Raw genomic sequence first — 18,653 nt, 5'->3', positions numbered from 1 at the left:
TTAATTAATAGCACAGCTTTGGTCTCATACAATTTCTGCACATAAGTACCACCAGCCTCGATGGAATGGCCCCAAAGGGTGATGTGCCCTTTTTTGAATATGGCTTTGTGGACTTTCATTTTTTAAAATCTAGGCCATTAGGTAAAAAGTATGGAGTTGTATGGAATGTTCATTATCTGTTGATGGGGATGCTAGTAGAAGGAGAACAGTTGTTCCATGCTCCAGTATGTGAGCCTGTTCTTGTGGGTCCTGTCCGCCCCCGCCCCCCAACACCCATGGGGAGACAGGAGGGGAGTGGGTGTTATATCCTGGGTTAGTAGATGTGTGTTTTTTCTCTAGGCTCTCGTTAATGTGGAGCTAACGACTATATTGTTGGATGGATATGTTGTGACAGCGAAGTGGTTTCTGCTCTAGGGTGAGAAAACATTAGGGGAACTTGCCCATTGTGAGAGAGGAGTGTGTAAGGCATTTAGGCAGGAAGAACCAGCTGCACAAATATGGGGAACACCTTGATTGCCGGTAGTACATGTGAAAAGGGTCTAGAGGTCACAGTACACCACAAGCTTAACATGAGTCAACAGTGTGATACAGCAGCAAAAAAAGCAAATGCTCTTCTAGGCTGCATCAACAGAAGTATAGTGTCCCAATCATGGGAAGTAATAGTCCCACTCTATTTTGCCTTGGTTAGACTGTACCTGGAATGCTGTGTCCAGTTCAGGGCACCACAGTTTAAGAAGGGTATTGACAAGCTGGAATGTCTGCTAAGGAGGGTGACAAAGATGATCAAGGGTCTGGAAACCAAGCCTTATAAGGAACAGTTGAGGGGAGTAAGTTGGGTTACCAGCCAGTGTTAAGCAAGCCACTCCCTACCACAGCAACCAGCAGGGTTTCAGGAGTAATATTGGATCGGGCGTCTTCTAAGCTAGACCATACAGTTTACAATTTACTAGTCCAACCTATTGCAATACAGGAATCTTTCATCCAATGTGGAGTTTGAACGCACAACCCTCATGCTCTACTGACTGAACTATGGTGTTGAGGGCAGAACATAGATAGACTTGTGGGAGTCTGTTTCACTCTCAAACAGCTCTTACTGTCAAAAAGTTATTCCTGATGGCAGCATCTCCTGTCTTGTAACTTAAAGTTATTTGTTCAGGTCCTAGCCTCTGGAGCAGAAGAAAACAAGTTTGCTCCATGTGACAGCCTTTTAGATATTTGAAGACGGCTATCCTCTTGGTCTCCTCTTTACCAGGCTAAACATACCCAACAGAGAAAGCAGACCTGCCCACTCCCACACCTGCCTTAGTCACACCCAAGGTAAATTGTTGCAATGTGCCGTATTGCTGCCCTTGGGAAATATTGGGAAATTACAGCTGATGCCACAATAATATTTGGTGCTTGCTTTTTTGACCATTTCAAAAAAGCCTTGTTTAAATTCAAGGTACTGGCTATTATATTACCTCTGTGAGGTCCTGAATGGTCCTGGACTAGAATATTTGAAGGGCCACCTCCTCCTGTATAAACTATCCATCAATTGCATTCATATTTGGAAGCCCTGTCCTGATTTTGCTGGCAAGAGTGATGAAGTTGGCTGGGATGTGTGTCTTTTTATTGGGCCCATCCTGATTAGCCAAGAAAGGCTAGATTGGCTCCTTCGAATATTTTTAGGTGAAGGTTTAGATGTTCTCTGTTCTGCCTAGCTTTTGACATATTTTAACTTATCTCATTGGTAGGTCCCTGGCTGACTGCCTTGCATCTGCATATAGGACTGGGGGTAATTCTTGTCTGAAACCCTGGAAAGCTGTAGCCAGTCATGTATATAGTACTCTCATAGATAGACAAATGGTCTGGCATGATAGGCAGCAACTCCCTAAGCTTCTATTTTCCTGAATACAATATTCCCTTTTCCATCACTCCTTATACTTGAAGAAATGAGTTACCTCTATGCAGTGTAGAGAACAGGGACTGCAATCAGAGAAAGAGAAGAACAAAATGTATTTTCACCTATGGCAATAGGAAAACAGTCTGAGTGGTCCCTGAATATCATCAAGTTGAGGGGTGGCTTTAGGCCAGGGGTCTGCAACCCGCGGCTCCGGAGCCGCATGTGGCTCTTTTACACCTTTACCGCGGCTCTGGGGCGGATACTAGCGAGGGGAGGAGGCGCATTGTGCACCCCGACACTCCCCATTGCGGCAGGCGCTGTACTGGCTGTGACGTCACATGGGGGCGGTGCGTGCGTTAGTCCTGGCGTCACCTTCCCGCCCGCTGTCAGATCGCGGCTCTGGAGATATATTTGTTTTAAATGTTGCAATGGTTTTGCGGCTCCCAGGTTTTTTTTCCTTCGGAAACGAGTCCAAGTGGCTCTTTTTGTCTTAAAGGTTGCAGACCCCTGCTTTAGGCTGTTGGTTGTTATTGGTTGTACAAGTCTGTTTGCTATTCCTCCACCTACCTGCTTTGACCACCGTTTCAAGCATCTTAAAAATTCCCGTACTTTCCCCTGCATTTTTGCTTAAAGATCTGGAATCAAATCCACATGCCTCTGTGCATTAGGTTTTTCTTTTGGTTGGTAAAGCAGGCACGTGCTCTGTCACTCGTCATCAGGCGTCTTTAAAAGCCTGCGGTATTAACTGCAAAGCGCCTTGGAAAAGATTTGCGGCCGAAGATATTCTCTATAGTATGGGTGCACACTGGGGGGGGGGGGGAGATCTAAAAGGAACCCTTCCCACATTCAGATTTACAGTACTGTACTGTAATCTCTCTTCTCTCTATGCCACCTTCCCATGCCAGCTCTTTAGAAGCAGCAGCGCCCCCTTTCCCTTTGTTTTGCTTGCGATCGCCTTCCGTAAACAAAGAAAAGCAGCAGGCGGGCCAGCCCAAGGCCGCTCGGACAGCCTCGGCAGCGCCGGAGCCTAGAGGGCAGTGTGAGCGCCGCCGCGGCCGCAGCCTGGAAAGGCGGAGCGGCAGGAACTGCTAAGGCGAGGCGTTTTTGACATCAGTTCCTCTGGCTGGAAGCGGGGGGTGGGAAGAGTTTTCTTCCCGAAAATGCCACAAGTAGAAAGCGGCGAGCCCCAGGCGGCTGCCCTGGGGCAGGAGGCGGCGAGCGGGCGCGCCCGGTGAGGGTCTGCTGCCGCCGGCGGCGCCTTCGAGGCTGCGCGCCTCCTCTTTTCCCCTCCTGGGAGCGAAGGAGCTTCAGTTAGTGGCGGCGGCAGCAGCAGCAGCGACGTCAACTCCGGCCCCGCTCGCCGTCGCACCCAGCATGAGCGGCGGCGGCGGGCGCTCGGGCGCCCGCGTGGCCGTGAAAATGGAGGTGGCCCCCTTCTACGGCGAGGATGGGCTGGAGCTGCTCCCGGACTTCGTGCAACTGCCGGGCTTCGCGGGCGGGCCCGGCGCAGCGGGACCTGCGGGGCTGGAGCCGGCCGAGGAAAGCGCGGCGGACCAGCAGCACAAGCTGCTCCTGGCCGGGAAGAAGCAGCAGCAGCAGCGGGACTTGGTGGCGGCGGCGGTGGCCACCCCCGGCGCTGCCTTGCCGCCCACCGGTCCCTTCACCTCGCTGCGCCCCCGGGGCGGCACCAGCAACGCCGTGCACCGCCTGATCGCCGACGCGCCCGGAGTCGGCCAGGAGGTGGGCTCGGGCGTGCTGCAGCCTCTGTTGAAGCTGCCGGCGGCCGCCGACCTCGAGCAGCTGCTGATCCAAGCGGGCAGCCCTGGCCTGGCCGGTCCGGCCAGCCCCGGCGGCGGAGGGCCTTCGGTGGCGGCAGCGGCGGCCGGGGGCTCCTTCCTGTACCGGTCTCCGCAGCCCTCGGCCCAGCAGCAGGCGGTGACGCAGGAGCAGGAGGGCTTCGCCGACGGCTTCGTGAAAGCCCTGGCCGACTTGCACAAGCAGAACCAGCTGCTCGGCGTGTCTCCGGCGCCCCTCTCGCCCACCGCCCACCCGGGGGGCCCCTGCTGCCCTCCGTCCCGCCAGGAGTCGCCCGCCGTCTACACCACCTTGGGCGGCTTCAACCCGGCCAGCCCGTCGGCCGGCGGCACTTTTTTCCCTCCCCAAGTCGTGGCTCGCCTTCCAGCGCCCGGCTCGACGGGCAGAGCTTTGGAGGAGCCGCAGACGGTGCCGGAGGCGGCCGTGGTGTCGGTTCCTCCGCCGCCACCTCCGGCGCTTTCGTCCGGAGACTCGCCGCCGCCGGCCTCCTCCTTGTCTCCGCTGGACGCCGAGAGTCAGGAGCGCCTGAAAGCCGAGCGCAAGAGGCTGCGCAACCGCATCGCGGCCTCCAAGTGCCGCCGGCGCAAGCTGGAGCGCATCGCTCGCCTGGAGGAGAAAGTCAAGGCGCTCAAAGGGCAGAACGCCGAGCTGGCCGCCACCGCCAGCCTCCTGCGCGCCCAGGTCACCCAGCTGCAAGGCCGCGTCCGGAGCCACCTCTCCAGCGGCTGCCACATTAACGCCGCGGCGGCGGCCCCGACGCAGACCTCGGCGGCAGCTAGCCAGCCCCCGGGCAGAGAAGGAGCCACAGAACCGGAGGCCAGCGCTTGCTGAAGCCGCTCGACCCTCCCGCGACGGGGAGAGATACCGAGGCGCGCACAAGCTTGCCTTGCGTGGCAGAGCGGGAAGGATGGTGGCGAACCTTCAGTTCCCTCTTCTTCGGTTCCCAAAGGTGCCATTCGGTCATCGGAGGAGCTTGGCGAACGGATGGGTGAAGAGGTTCCTCTCCCACACGCCCCCTATGCACCCCTGTGCCCTCTTCCCAGCTCCAAAGGGAGCCCTAAGAGCCAGAGAGAAACGCGGCGTAATGGAAGGTGGGGAGGGAGAAGAAATGTGGGGAGCAACAGTCTCTGCTCCTCAAGGGACAGGATGGGACAACAGGCGCTTTGGACAGCCAGGGAATGTTGTTTACTCCGGAAACAAAACTTTTAACAAGTACTCTTCAGTCGAAACCAATTTGAGATCATTTCCAGCATCGATAGCTTTCCTGCCAAGTCGTGAAAGTGACGCTGAAGTGATTAATTACCAGATTGTGGTGTTTGGGTTTTTCGTTCAGGAGCACAGGTCAGGTGCGCAGACATCAAGGCAAAGGAGGGTGTGTGAAGCTGCAGCAGTTGATGCCATTCTGACAGTCCCCAGTTACATCAGGAAAGCCTGAGGCTGGTGATCTTCAAAAACAAACTCCAGCTTGAAAATGTGCTCACTTTTCTAGCTTCTCCAGCTCAAAACAAATCTGAAAAGCTTTGCAGATCAGACACAGAAAAAAACAAAACCAGATTGTTGCTGGAAGTCCAAAGATCTCTTCAATGATCCCACCTGAGCTTATGGTGTGGGCAGAAGTTGTCTTTGTTGAGGACTATATATTTTAGAGATTCTTGAATTTTATTTTTGTGGTGGAAGGTGGTTAGAGTCAACCTGTACAGCTTTTTCTTCAAGTTGCCAGGGATTGTTAAAAACTCCAGTATTTTTTGGCTGCAGGCTTATTTATTTATTTCTTTAAAAAGGCTTTAGATTTTCTATGATGGGGTGCTAATTGTTTGGTAAGGGGCATGTATGTCATGCAGATTGCTAGGTGTTTTGATAAGAGCGGTAATATTTTTAAAAGATACAATCCTTGCAGTTTGACACGGGGTAGTTTTGTGAAATGTTTCTCAAGAATTTGGGATGGTCGTAGCTAATACAGGGCTTGTCAAGTCTTATGTACAGAGAGATAACTTATTATTTTCCTGCTGTAGAAGTTTTATAGAATTGCTCAGACTTTGAGAGAGCCAAAATGTAATTGTTTAGGAAGATACTATAAATATTATAGACGATATGGCAGTGTAGTTTTTCTTGGTGTAATAATGGAAAGTCTAAAAATGATTACCATAGTTGCTGTGAGAATGTTGTGGTTGAATTTCTGATGCCGGATAATTTGCTCATCATGAATGAGTAGTGCTAACGTACAGCAACAGAAGATGATGTGCCACACAAAACTATTTATTTAAAAATTAGTGTTTTAAGAAGATTGTGGGGGTTTTTTCTAGACTTATGAGCTCCATTTTATTTCTTGTGCCAGCACAAATCTGGGACATTGATAGGCTTATTTATTGAAATGCTTTGGAATGTCACATTTTATTTTTATAATGTGCAGAATGATAAAAGAAATGGTTTTGGAAGAGTAAATATCAGATGATTTATCCTTCATGGTGCACATTCCAGCTGTAATTGCTCTGTATGGAAGTATAGTGGCTGAAGCTGCAGTCCTATGCCCACTTACTAAGGACTAAGTCCCATTGAACTCAGTGGAGCTTGCCTTTGAGTAGACATGTCTAGGGTTGCACTGCCACTGCTATGCAGAAAAGGCTTGGTTTGTTTTTTTTTAAAAAAATAGAACAATTCTATTGTACTGTGTTTTGAATAACACATAGAAATGTGGGTGGTTTTTCTTCCAAGAACAGCGTATAAGCTATTTTATTGCAGTTTCCATTGTAAATATTTTCTAGTTCTTAGTGTGTCTGGCTGTTAACCAGAAGGTTGGTGGTTCAAGTCCACCCAGGGATGGCTGTGGGCAGGATTCCTCCACTGCAGGGGGGTTGGACTAGATGACCACGCTGACCCCTTCCAACTTCCAATTCTGTGACTTTGTGATTCCGGGTGGGAGGAGGAAAGAGAAGTTTGAAGTCTTTGAGGTTTGTTTTAAAGTGGGATCAGTAAAAAGAAACTGTTGCCTGTAATTTGTTTAACTGAGAGTTTTGACAGTTTTCTGGTCAAAGTGTGCCGTGCAAAATCTCCTCCCCGTCCCCAGTTGTATAGAGCGTAGTTTGGATGCTTCTCAAAATGCAGTTTTATTGTTTCTGTGGTTTATTTTAAACTTGAGCTCTTGATATAACAATCGTTGCCTGGATATAACATGTGAATAGCTTGTGGCAGTGTATATATATATTACTTTCCATAAGGCAGTACTGTGACAACCTTGCTTGAGAAATAATGATAAACAGATATCATAGATTATATTACACAGTACCATTTCCATGCTTTGGAGAGATTCTTGGAGCGATGCTTTGCATATTTACTTGGAAGTAAGTCTCAGTAAGTTAAGTCAAGCTTATTCCCAAGTTAAGTATGCATAGGATTGCAGCTCCAACTTAATGACATCAGGAGCTTTTTGTATTTGGAACCATAATGCTGCAAATATGTGAAATAACCAGTCTTATCCTTTTAGAAATGGAGAAACTTGGAAGAAAGCTTAATTCATTTGATCAGTCCATATTGCATTAATTGCCAGAGTTTCATCAGTGTGGCAGAAAAAGTACTCGAGCTTGCATACTCTTAAAGGATAATATGGCAAAGGTGGAGACTTTATAGCAGTGCCTTAAGTGTGAGGGATGCAAATTAAATAACGAGTTGTACAAAAGGTATCACCTTAGCTGGGACCAGAGCAGCTACTACATTTACATAGTTGAAAATGCCCGATGATGTGACAATGTTTTTTCTCCGGTGGGTTCTAATCTGGAATATTAAATCTAAGGGAAAAAAGCTCAGGCTTAGATAAATCACGGTTGTTGCTGCTTCTCAAATGTACCTGGAAGTTGCATGTTTCTTGCAACTTGTTTCTTAACTTTTCTCGTAAGGGTACATAATAATTCTGGCTGTCTCAGAGGTTGGAGCTGAGAACCTACATTTTCTTACCTGTTGCGATTGATGGGGCTGCCTGCTGCATCATTTCTGCTTCTTGAAATATATGCAGTGTTCTAGGTTGTTCACCCGTTTCGTAGCCTTTTCTGCTAAAGTCAGTAACACAAAGTCCACAACTTTGTTTGCTATCTGCCTCATATTTGTATTAATGGCTCTTGTTTTTCTAAAAGTACCAGTCATCCTGTCAGTGTCCCTGCAAGCCTGTTTAAATGCAGTGCTGTTCATGACTGAACATTTTACTTTCTGACCCACCAATAGAATTCCTCTCATTCCCCAGCCTCAGATGCATTCAAGCCCATTCCATGTTGTGGTCTGTCCCTCTCCTCTCACCCACCCAGTTCTGAGAATTTCTCTCTCTCTTTTTGCAGAGGTGAGTTAGTACCTGATTGATCATTCCTTTAAAATGCACTTTTCTCATCTGAATCCACCTTTCCACTCCTTTCTGCTTGCTCTTTTGTGTGCATGTATTATAGCAAGTCTTTGGTTTGCTTTCTTTGGCTCCTGCACGTTGGATAATTTTAAGAATACCCACCAGATACACACACAGGCATGCACACACAAAATTCCAGGCTGAGTGGTACTCACCTGCATTAGCACTTCACTGGGCAAATATTCCAGTTTCTAGTGAGCTTGGTGATCCGGGTGATGTCCATTGTTGAACTGGCATGGCACTTTCTGTCAGTGAAAAAGGCGATTTAAAGGGACTGTAAACCTTTTTCCTTAGGTAGAGGGAGGGCAGCTGGTTTTCCTGCACACTTACATAGCCCACATGAACACTCAGGTAGTAACTCGCATGGTTGTGTGTCTAGAGGAGCTGACTAATTTGTTGCTAACTTAGTGAGTGACGATGTGTCACAACTCCTACCCAATTCCTCTTTTTAACACACTGGTGGTATAGGTCTGGCTCTCAAAATATTTTTTTTTTCCTATCGTTGGGTGGAAGCTCGTGTTCAGGTGTGGACTCGATCTTCAAAAACATAACATGGTGGTTTTTTGTTGGACCTAGATGCTCGTAATGGCATGTGATTTTATAGCAAGTAGGTTCTTCAGCTACAAAAAAAATGAATTGCTGGGTTTAAAATGTCAACTATCTGAATGGTGGTGGCGCTTTCCATTTTTAACCAGTGCTGAACTGTTGCCATAAATACTAGTAGGGTGGTGTTTTTCATTTTGAAGTACTCGAAAGCAGATCTGCACTAAGTGACATCTTAAATACAATGGGCAGATGTTGACGGCACTTAAGTTTCCATTGATTTAAACATGTTCCACTGATTTAAACATTGATTTAAACTCTGCCACTGAAATCAGTGGGGTATGAAAGTACTAATTTTTGCTGAAACAACTTCTGAATTTTTATATTACAGTCAGAATATATTTTAATAACATTTCCCTGGAGAGGAAGAATATATAAAGCATAAAGCGATGTAAGTGAGGCTTATTTTTGCTTTCTGCTGCAAATTTGAATCCATTTTTAGTTATACACTGTGGTTAATTGTGAAGACGGAATTGAATGTTGAAATGGCCTAGCTCAGAGGCAGCAAACTTAAAAGTGATTTCTGTTCATTTCAGTTGGGGTTAAAAATAATGAACACTGTTTGGTAATGATACCCTGAATTTTTTTTTATCTGTTCCTTTGAGGCAGAGACACTTGATTTGATCACTAGCTATAATTTCATAGATTACTAATGCATATGTTTCCAATCCAACATTTGGATGCAGTCATTCCAAGCATATGGTCTGTCTGCATGATTTTAAAGTGGTATTCTAAGATGTGTAGGTTTTAGATTTAAGACTCCATGATTCCTATGCATGCTTAATCCTAGAAATGCTGATCAGCAAAGCTGCAGCCTTTTGTGGTCATGCAAGACCTGGTCTCGTAACTAGAAGAGTTGTGTGGGAACGAGAGAATTAACCTTGTGTGAGTTAAGCATGAAAAAATAGACTACATGTATTCACACTAGTTTGAGTTATATCATCAGTCCATGTTCTAGGTATCCTGCTCATACGATCGCAAGCAAGCTAGCCTGCCATGCCGGGTAAGGAGTCATTTCAGATATTCTGGTCCTAATTGCTTGCAAATGTTTAAACAGTGGATAATATCTAATAATAATAATAATAATTAATAATACAATATCATCCAACTAAATCACACTTGTCCATTGATTTCAGTAGGTCTACTCCTGAGTGTGACTTCGTTGTCCTGTATATTACACCAGAGGATAAAAAACATGCTGCAGTTACTGAATGATGCCTTCTTCCGTTAGCATACTGTAATCCCTGTTTTCCGTAATCTGTTTACTATTTCCCATAGTAGATAGTACCGGCTTTGGGCAAGTGTGGTGGAACAGAGGCATTTATCTGACTGCCCAGAACAGGCATAGGCAAACTCAGCCCTCCAGCTGTCCATCATCCCTGACCACTGGTCCTGTTAGCTAGGGATGGTGGGAGTTGTAGTCCCAAAACATCTGGAGGGCCAAGTTTGCCTATGCCTGGTCCAGAAGGTGAGCCACCGTTACGTTCCGGGAGTGGCAATGGTGCAACTGCCACCAGCAGAGTCAACCCATTGATCCTGCTCGTGCATTTGCTCGTGCTGCCCTCCCGGTTAATGGCAGCGACTCATCTGCCGGGAAGTCGGGCAAGTGTTTCCATCCCGCTATGCCGTATGCTGCTGAATAGCATTCACTGTAAGTTGTCTGTTGCATTACAGTTTTGTTTTGGTTTTGTTTTTCAAAGTAGGCATGCTGAGACCCAGTAATAGAAAACAGTAAAACAAATGGGGACCCTGCTTGGTCTCTGTCAGCTGCCTCCAAAATAATCACATTCCTGATCATCCTTAGCAGTACAATAGTGAATTATTGTATGGCACCTGTACCAAAATGCTTTGAAGCAGATTAAGATGAATGGCTTGATCTGGAATGCTGTAAACGTGCATGTTACTGTGAGAAGAGCATAAATGTAAACTCCTTTTTTTGTAGCTTTTGTCCTCGAGTCCTATCAAACTTTTTGTGGGAATGTTCAGGGAGGCAGGAGAGGATATATTGTTGATTACTATCCTTTCTAACTTGTGCTAGCAAGTTCCTTTACTTATCAGAGTTTTACATTTCCCTTTTAAACATAGCTGGTTGCAGGCTTGTGTAAGCCTTTCACTATTAGGTTCCTGGTAAGTTCCCTTATATCCCTCTTAAAAGAATAAACACACGGCAATCTTATTTAATGTCAATAAAAGTTTACTCACATCATCAGTTCATGGTTGGATCCCTGAAGGCAGACTTAGTTACAAGTATATAAATGTGGCTCTACCCCATATGGGGGAATAATCCCAGTGACTGCAAGCTAGCAGTCACTGCAGTTCACACAACAAAAGGAAGATGGAAGAGAGAGTGTGGCAGCATGCCTTGTCCTTTTGTTACCTGAACAGGTAAGGTCACGCCCACCTCTAGTCACATGCAAAGGAAGGATGTCCCAGCCAGGAGGAAACAGGAAGTTTTCGACTAGCTGGTCCAGACATTTCTCTGCATGTCCGCTCTAGGAGAATAAGGAATGTTGTACTTGACTGCTACTTATGTATCACATCCCACACTTTTCATATAAAAAGACTTCGTAACCCAACTGTAAGCATATTTGCTATCACAATCAAGTCCTGCTCAACTCAGGGAGGCATACTCTGAGATATGTGTGCATAGGATTGTAGTCTTTAGTTCAGGGATGGGGAACCTGTGCCCTCCCTCGGCCGTCAGATGTCGTTCGACTCTGATTCCCAACAGTCCCAGCCAACATGGCCAATGCGCAGGAGAATGGGAGTTGTAGTCCAGCACGCACCTAAAGAGCCACAGGCTGCCCACACCTGCTTGAGAGTCTTCAGCATAGAGACAGGAAGACTTGAATCACTGGGATGAGTTCAAGTAAGAGTTGTACAGATTATTGATGGTGAGCAAATGAGTTGCTATCCACTCACCATTAGAAGAATATACAGGTAGAACCCTATATATACTGGAGGATATATATGTTGTTGGGTAGACTGGGTTTGGACTGGAAGTACCTGGGTTCAAATCTCAGCTTGGCTGTGATGGTGCTCTCTGGATGACTCACTGTATTTCAGCCTAACTTACCTCTCAAGATTTTTGCAAGGATTAAAAGGCGTAAACCTCACGTACACCTCCGTGAGTGTTTTGAAGCAATGGTAGGCTACAAGTGTGAAAGAGAATTGTGTGAGCCAGCACAATTTAGTCCCCTTGCACTAAATTAGATCAAGGGATGTTACATCTCACTGAGATGACAAGGGTTTTTGTGTTTTTTTTTTAGAGTTCTGCCAAACAGTATTTCTTCCAAGAAGGAAAGACTATTGAGGGAGCAGTTGTTCATGCTACATTTTTTTTCAGGTGATGCTGAAAGTCTGAGTATCTTTGAAAAATGCAATTTTGTGCACTGTTGACTTGAACACTGTTGCCAGTCATTTCATATAGATTCTTCAGACTGGGTCATTCAACTTTATCATAGCAGTTGAGATACAGCTTAGATTCTGCCACTTTGTATTATGTCGTTAAAGTGGGGTTCCTAATTGGTGCATGAGCTTCATTTTAATGAATTTCAGTAAAAGAGTTGCTATAGATACTGTATAACAGACGTGTTCCTAAACATCAGTTAAGGTTTTACATGCCGGTACCATAATATCTGCCCGAAATGTTGCCATTTATCACAGCTTGTGTGCTGGCACAAAAGCTGGCATGTCTCATCTTGAGAACTTAAGGGTTCACAGCAAGCTTTAGGAGAAGGTCTTTAGGGCCAATTTTATAACTCAGAGGAATCAAATGGCAAAGCTTTTTGAGAATTGTGCCTCTTCAGGCCGCAGGTTGGGGGCTGTGTGTTTGAATGCTCTTGTGTGCTAGGAAAAAACCTTCCAACTAAGAAGGAGCATACCGGGAACAAGTATTCAGCCTAATCTTGATGTTCTCTTTATGAAAGTAACTTCGCTAACCTGTGGCCCTTTGTATGGTGTCAGACTTCAGTCCCCACCTTCTCTGGGGCAGAAAGCAGTCAAGAGTCCAACAGGGGACCATTGGTAAGCGACCCCTGGAGAATAGAGCAGTGTAGCCCTCTCAGGTTGTTGGTCCACCACTTCATGGCTTAGTACTGCCTAGAATTTTGGACAATTTGATTTAGCTACAAAAACTAAAGCGCTTGATAATTAATTAATGAAAATCTGAGGGGATGTTTTTTGCGGGGAGACGGCAGTGTCATTGTAGGTATCACCTTGACTTTCCTCATGAAGTGTCTCCCAGTATTGATTTCGCTGCTGGTGATTTTTCAGTGTTACCTAAACTTATCCACGGTAACCCCATATTGAAATGTAATCAAGTGAAGTATTAGTTTAAATGCAATTGAGATGAAACAGTTTTATTGTTATAGCAAAACCTAGGTTGATGGGTGGGTCCTGTGTCTTTCATCAAATGCACCCTTTTCATATCTTCCTACTATACTACAGTGGTACCTTGCTTTACAAACTTAATCCGTTCCGGAAGTCCGTTCTTAAACCAAAGCGTTCTTAAACCAAGGCGTGCTTTCCCATAGCAGCGGGGGACTTAGTTTACAAATGGAACACGCTCGACAGGGAGCGGAACCTGTTCTGCTTCCGAGGCAAAGTTCACAAACTAAAACACCTACTTCTGGCTTTGCAGCATTCTTAATCCAAGTTCTTCATAAACTAAGCTGTTCTTAAACCAAGGTACCACTGTATGCAGTTTCAGAACTAACGCTTGTAAAAGGGAGAATGAAATGGTTTTTATAGTTTCTCTAGAATTATATATTGATGTCAGATGCTGGTTAGCTGCACACCTGATTTCCTAGCCACATTGTAAATCCCAAAAGCGGTGGATGCTGATAACTGCAAAGTGGTGTCCCTACTTTGGGGGAAACTGATGAGAGGTGGCTCAGGAATTGCCAACCCAGTGACTGCCCAGTGATCAGTGGTTGTGGCATTGGAGTAGCTAGCAAGCTCCCATCCGTATTAGGGGAGGGATACTCCAATAGTCTCTGTGCTGGAGCTCCAGGTTCAATGACCAAAACACTGTTTTTACCTCTTCATTTTGGAATTGAGCTGTGTAATGGTAAACTTGGCTTTATTGTTTTCTTAAATGGGTTGTCTTCTTGGGATACACCTGCACAACCAAGGGGAGCATTCCATAGCTGCATGGCAAAATTAAGAAGTTCTCTCAACCCTTCTTTCAAAACAGCAGCTTGTAACTATCCTGTGTCGCAATCATAGATAACATCCAGGCTTGTAAGGTTTATGAGGTGACTGTCCTGAGGCCCTCCAGGCGCTGAACTGCATGCCCCATAACCCCCAACCATTGGCTGTGCTGGCTGGGGCTGATGGGAGTTGTAGTCCCAAAGGATCTGGAGCGCCACAGGTTAGCTGTCTCTGGCTTAGGTGTATGGGGGAAACAGCATTTCGTCAGTGGGGGCAGTGTTAGAAACTCAGATATATAAGCTTGGCATCAAATGGCTCCTGAAACCAGGTTTACAGTCGCCAAAACGGAAGGCCTGGTTGCCATTTTTGGTTTCAATGTGACTTTTTGGTTCCTGAAATTCATTCTGATTGTGCAACTGAAATATAACGGATAGAATTCTACAGGATGTGTTGCTGGTGTGTGAAAGCAGCCAAGATCCAAGGATCCCCAGGCATGTGCTTCCAGATGGTAGAGACGTCAGGCACAGACATCTTCACTTGGTTGCAAGTAGCTGATAAAAAGGTAAAGGGACCCCTGACTATTAGGTCCAGTTGTGACCGACTCTGGGGTTGCGGCGCTCATCTCGCTTTACTGGCCGAGGGAGCCGGCGTACAACTTCCAGGTCATGTGGCCAGCATGATTAAGCCGCTTCTGGCGAACCAGAGCAGCGCAGGGAAACACCGTTTACCTTCCCACTGGAGCAGTACCTATTTATCTACTTGCACTTTGACGTGCTTTCGAACTGCTAGGTTGGCAGGAGCAGGGACCGAGCAACGGGAGCTCACCCTGTCGCGGGGATTCGAACCGCCAACCTTCTGATCGGCAAGCCGTAGGCTCTGTGGTTTAACCCACAGCGCCACCCGCGTCCAGCCAGGTGCAAAATGCTGTGTGAGGGGTGGGGGGTGTGCACTGGGAATGTGTCCTAAAGAAGGCTAGAAGCAGCTCAGGCAGGGTCATTCTCATACAGCCAGTTATTGCACAGTAACAAAGTCCTCCTAAAGAGAGATACTAGTTCGAACACTCAAGCCTATGGGACAGCCAGCGTCTGCAAAAAGTTTCCTGTTTGCTAGTAGTAACAGCAAAGAAGGGGGGGGGGGAGTTCAGTTGCAAGAACAAATGCAAACTTTTACTTGCTGAGGTTAGAGGTCCTTGAAAAATTGCTTTTTAACAGTTTGTTTGGACAAATGAATAATTCACTGGAAATAGGTGTTTTTTTATGACGGCTTGCTGGGCAATCTTCTGCATGTCTACTTGAAAGTAATTGGGTGTCTCCTTGTAGTAACTTCAATGGGAATTTGCTCAATTGGAGTTCTGCTTAGGTAAGTGTGTATAGGATTGCAGCATTGCAAAGGTTAATAGCTAGGCTTTCGTTCATGATTTCTGTATTGAGTGGTTGGTTTTTGACAAAGAATGTGTTCAAACAATTGATTGAGGGTGGCATGTGAACATACATAAAATACAGGACTTAATAGAAATGTGCCCAGCGCCTTCCCATTGTGGCTTTTCATCATCACTGTTCATAAAGCATAGAACTAGAAGTTGTTAAAATTGATGGTTATAGACATAAAGTTTTTTTTTTAACTAATACTTCCTCTTGACTAAATGTACAGCTTGATTTGTGTTGTGTTGTGTCGTGTGTGTGTGTGTGTGTGGGTGTGTGTGTGTGTGTGTGTGTGTGTGACTGAGACTGAGGAGGTAAAATGTTATACCTCGGGAATTGTCTAATGGTTTAAATCCATGTTTACAAGAATATTCCCAATTCCTACTGCCAAACAGCAGTCAGCTGCCTCCCCTCTTTTTCTGTCTCTTATGAACTGAGGGTTGTGGATGACTTTTATTTTACTGTATGGCAGGTGGAGATTTTAGGATGGTAATGTTGGTCCTGCTGCTGTTGCAAATAGTGGGCCTTTTGCCAATGGCTTCGTGGGAACAGGATCAGATCTCCCAAACTTTATGTTGAGCACTTAAGGCTAAAAGGCGACTTGCCTTGTATGTGTATCTGATTGTAGTGGCTTACATGAACATTCTCTGGTTTTTATCACGCTGTAGATCTTTAATAGAGACTGAAGTGAACATTCTCAAGTGGGAGGGATAGGCATTCTGGAATGTAGAACATTCTCATGCTGAAATTGTTTACATGAAAACAAAAGATTACATTTATGACTTTGTAATCGGCGATGTGCAATTTTGTACATGTTGTGTTAAAACTAAGTTTATAAGATACTGTATGTATAAATACTTGACTGAGTATTTGATATAAATATCAGAACATTAAAATGGCTTTATATTCATACCATTTTTGTTGGTGTTTCTTATTTTGCCCTGCTAAAGTCAAAAGGAGCAAAGCTAGAATCATTTGTAAATCATTCCAAAGATAACAGCATGGTTACTGTGCAGCAAAATTTGCTGTGATTATCCATTTGAGGTAACTGATGGCTAACCTTACAACCTTTTATGGGAACTAGTTATAAAGTTAGGAGAGACCTTCAATAAAAGATCAGATTTCAAAACTAAACACTGACCCAATCTCTATCTACACCACCTACCCACAAGATGACTTGCAGATATTTTATTTTTTGTGATGCTTATACCTTTCTCTTCTGTTGGGTTGGAATAACGACAGACGAGTAGCAAGTGTCATCTGGGAAGTGTCTCTTGAGCAAGTCTCGAGGAGTCTCTTTTATTGAATATTACAACATTGCCACAGGTGCGCTTATTTCTGATTGGTTGACGCAAGTACAAAGCAACTTGTTGCTGATTGGTTAACACAAGTACAAAGCAAAGGTTACATATAGGCATTAATCACCAATAGATTAAAGGCTGGGAAAGGGAGCACAGAACTAGACAGGCATGAAACCTCCTAATTAAATTATAACTAATGATTGATATAGCATGACTAAAACAATTACTAATGATTGATCATAACATGAAAGAATATAATAATCGTGTTCCGTAGATGTGGTCAACTATGCATTAAGAACAGGTCAAAGTGTAATCTTGCCATAAACTTAATATGAACTGAACCTTCTGGGATGATGAGGGAATGTCTTAGTATTGGAACGGTTTGTGCAGCATGTGCAGAAGAAAAGCTTAGAAGCAAGACTTCCCATCATGCCACAGTCACGTGCAGAGGCAAATGTGTAGAAGCAAATATTCCTATCACTCTTCCTCTAAAGATCTCATACAAGTGGGGTTTCCAAGTAACTGCCCAGTCACTTACGGTAACTTCCAGACCCACATCTGCTGTTATCTTCAACTGTAAAACACTTGCCATGTGACTTGATTGTTCTCCTGGCTCAGTTGCTTTTGAGTGTCTTGTTTTGAGGGTAACTCTTCTTTATACTACTCTGTGCAGAATAAATAGCTAATTTGCTAACAGGACCACAATTGCTTCCACGCTTATACAGGAAAACCAGGTAGAGATAATTTAAGTTCTAGCTCCTGTGTTTTTGTTTTGCTTAGCTACTGGTCAGGTAGACACTTTGAATGTTCCAAGTTAGGTTGTAATGTTTTGAAAAACTTAGTTCTGTAAGACTAGGATATTGATTTTTTTGTTTTGTTATCAATGGTTCTCAAGTGTTACTGATCTCTGGGCTGGTTAGAGTGCAAATTCCAAACTACATTAGACCTGATACGGATGCAATTGAGATGGTATGCTGCATTGGTTTAGGAAGTAGATAGGTCATTTATTAAACAAGCAGATGTACAATATTTCTCCAGTGTTTGTCTCCCAGCACTCGTGCTTGAACAAGATGCTCAGCATAGCTTTACATGTGACATGCTCATGGTTTAACGCAGGCTTCCTCAAACCTGGCCCTCCAGATGTTTTTGGCCTACAACTCCCATGATCCCTAGCTAGCAGGACCAGTGGTCAGGGATGATGGGAACTGTAGTCTCAAAACATCTGGAGGGCCGAGTTTGAGGAAGCCTGGTTCAACGGATCAGAAAGGCCTAAGCCTTAGGGAAGGGGCAAATATATTTCTAATGGACCCTCCTTCACCCTGACAACTATCTACTGATGAAGGTTAGGCTGAGAGTTGGCGACGTCTCTTGGACAGCAGGGCCACCTGGAGAAGGACCTCCAACAAATACCTGATTTTTAAGCCCAATATCTGCACTTTGAAATAAAGTCTGGAAGGAAATCGGCAGCGAGCGATGCTTTTTCAACAACAGAATAATACACTTACAACAGCCAGGTCTATTTGATAGTCTGCCTGTCGTATTTGGAACTGGTTGCAATTTCCAAGCTATCTTCAAGGGCATGTTACACAGGATGAATCACATGGAAGTGTGTTCTAAATAACAGGCATACGCAACCTGGAACCTATCAAACAATATATTGTGGCCTGCCAAATGCTTGACAGCTTACATATTTGCAGAACACATGGCTGGTTTATTATGTCCCCACTGGACTCACCATAGTTGAGTTGGGATTTGATTGGTAGTGTTTGCCGTGTTCAGTGATTTCCGCCCCTGCTGCCCTTTCATGTTCTGTAGGTTGTATTCACAGCTAACATTGCTTTCCTTAGAAATGCTGTCCTGGTTCCGGCAATGTTACTGGATCCAGAAGCTCTCCTGCAATGGGTTTGCAGATGGAAATTGCCTGGTCCAATCTTGCTTTTGTTTACAATTGCAAAGAAAACAGGCATAATTTATAAAGACCGTTTTAGAAATATCTCAATGCCGAAAGGGAACTTGCAGATATTAAACCACAGCTTACAAAAGGATTATGGGGGGGTTGTTAAATAAATTTGGGTCCAAACTACAAGACAGCT

At 45.2% G+C, this 18,653-nt stretch overlaps 1 protein-coding gene across 2 annotated transcripts; it reads left to right on the top strand.

Moving 5' to 3' along the window:
* The first annotated feature begins 20 nt into the window (after window positions 1–20).
* On the top strand, window positions 21–16,171 carry LOC310696237 (transcription factor JunD-like). Of its 2 annotated transcripts, none has more exons than XR_014520496.1 (3): window positions 21–2,068; window positions 2,399–14,400; window positions 14,753–16,171. XR_014520496.1 is itself a non-coding variant. In XM_083481538.1 (3 exons), exon 3 carries the CDS (start codon window positions 3,257–3,259, stop codon window positions 4,526–4,528), a length of 1,272 nt encoding a protein of 423 aa, XP_083337664.1. In that variant the 5' UTR covers window positions 21–1,317; window positions 1,734–2,068; window positions 2,399–3,256; the 3' UTR covers window positions 4,529–16,171. The 2 variants fall into 2 exon arrangements, 1 of the variants encoding a protein (XP_083337664.1); XM_083481538.1 differs by having other exon boundaries at window positions 21–1,317; window positions 1,734–2,068; window positions 2,399–16,171.
* Window positions 16,172–18,653: the final 2,482 nt, after the last annotated feature.

This window comes from Podarcis liolepis (assembly GCF_965112155.1).
Source record: "Podarcis liolepis genome assembly, chromosome: 17".
Lineage (NCBI taxonomy): Eukaryota > Metazoa > Chordata > Lepidosauria > Squamata > Lacertidae > Podarcis > Podarcis liolepis.
This window is presented reverse-complemented; position numbering and strand designations above follow the sequence as displayed.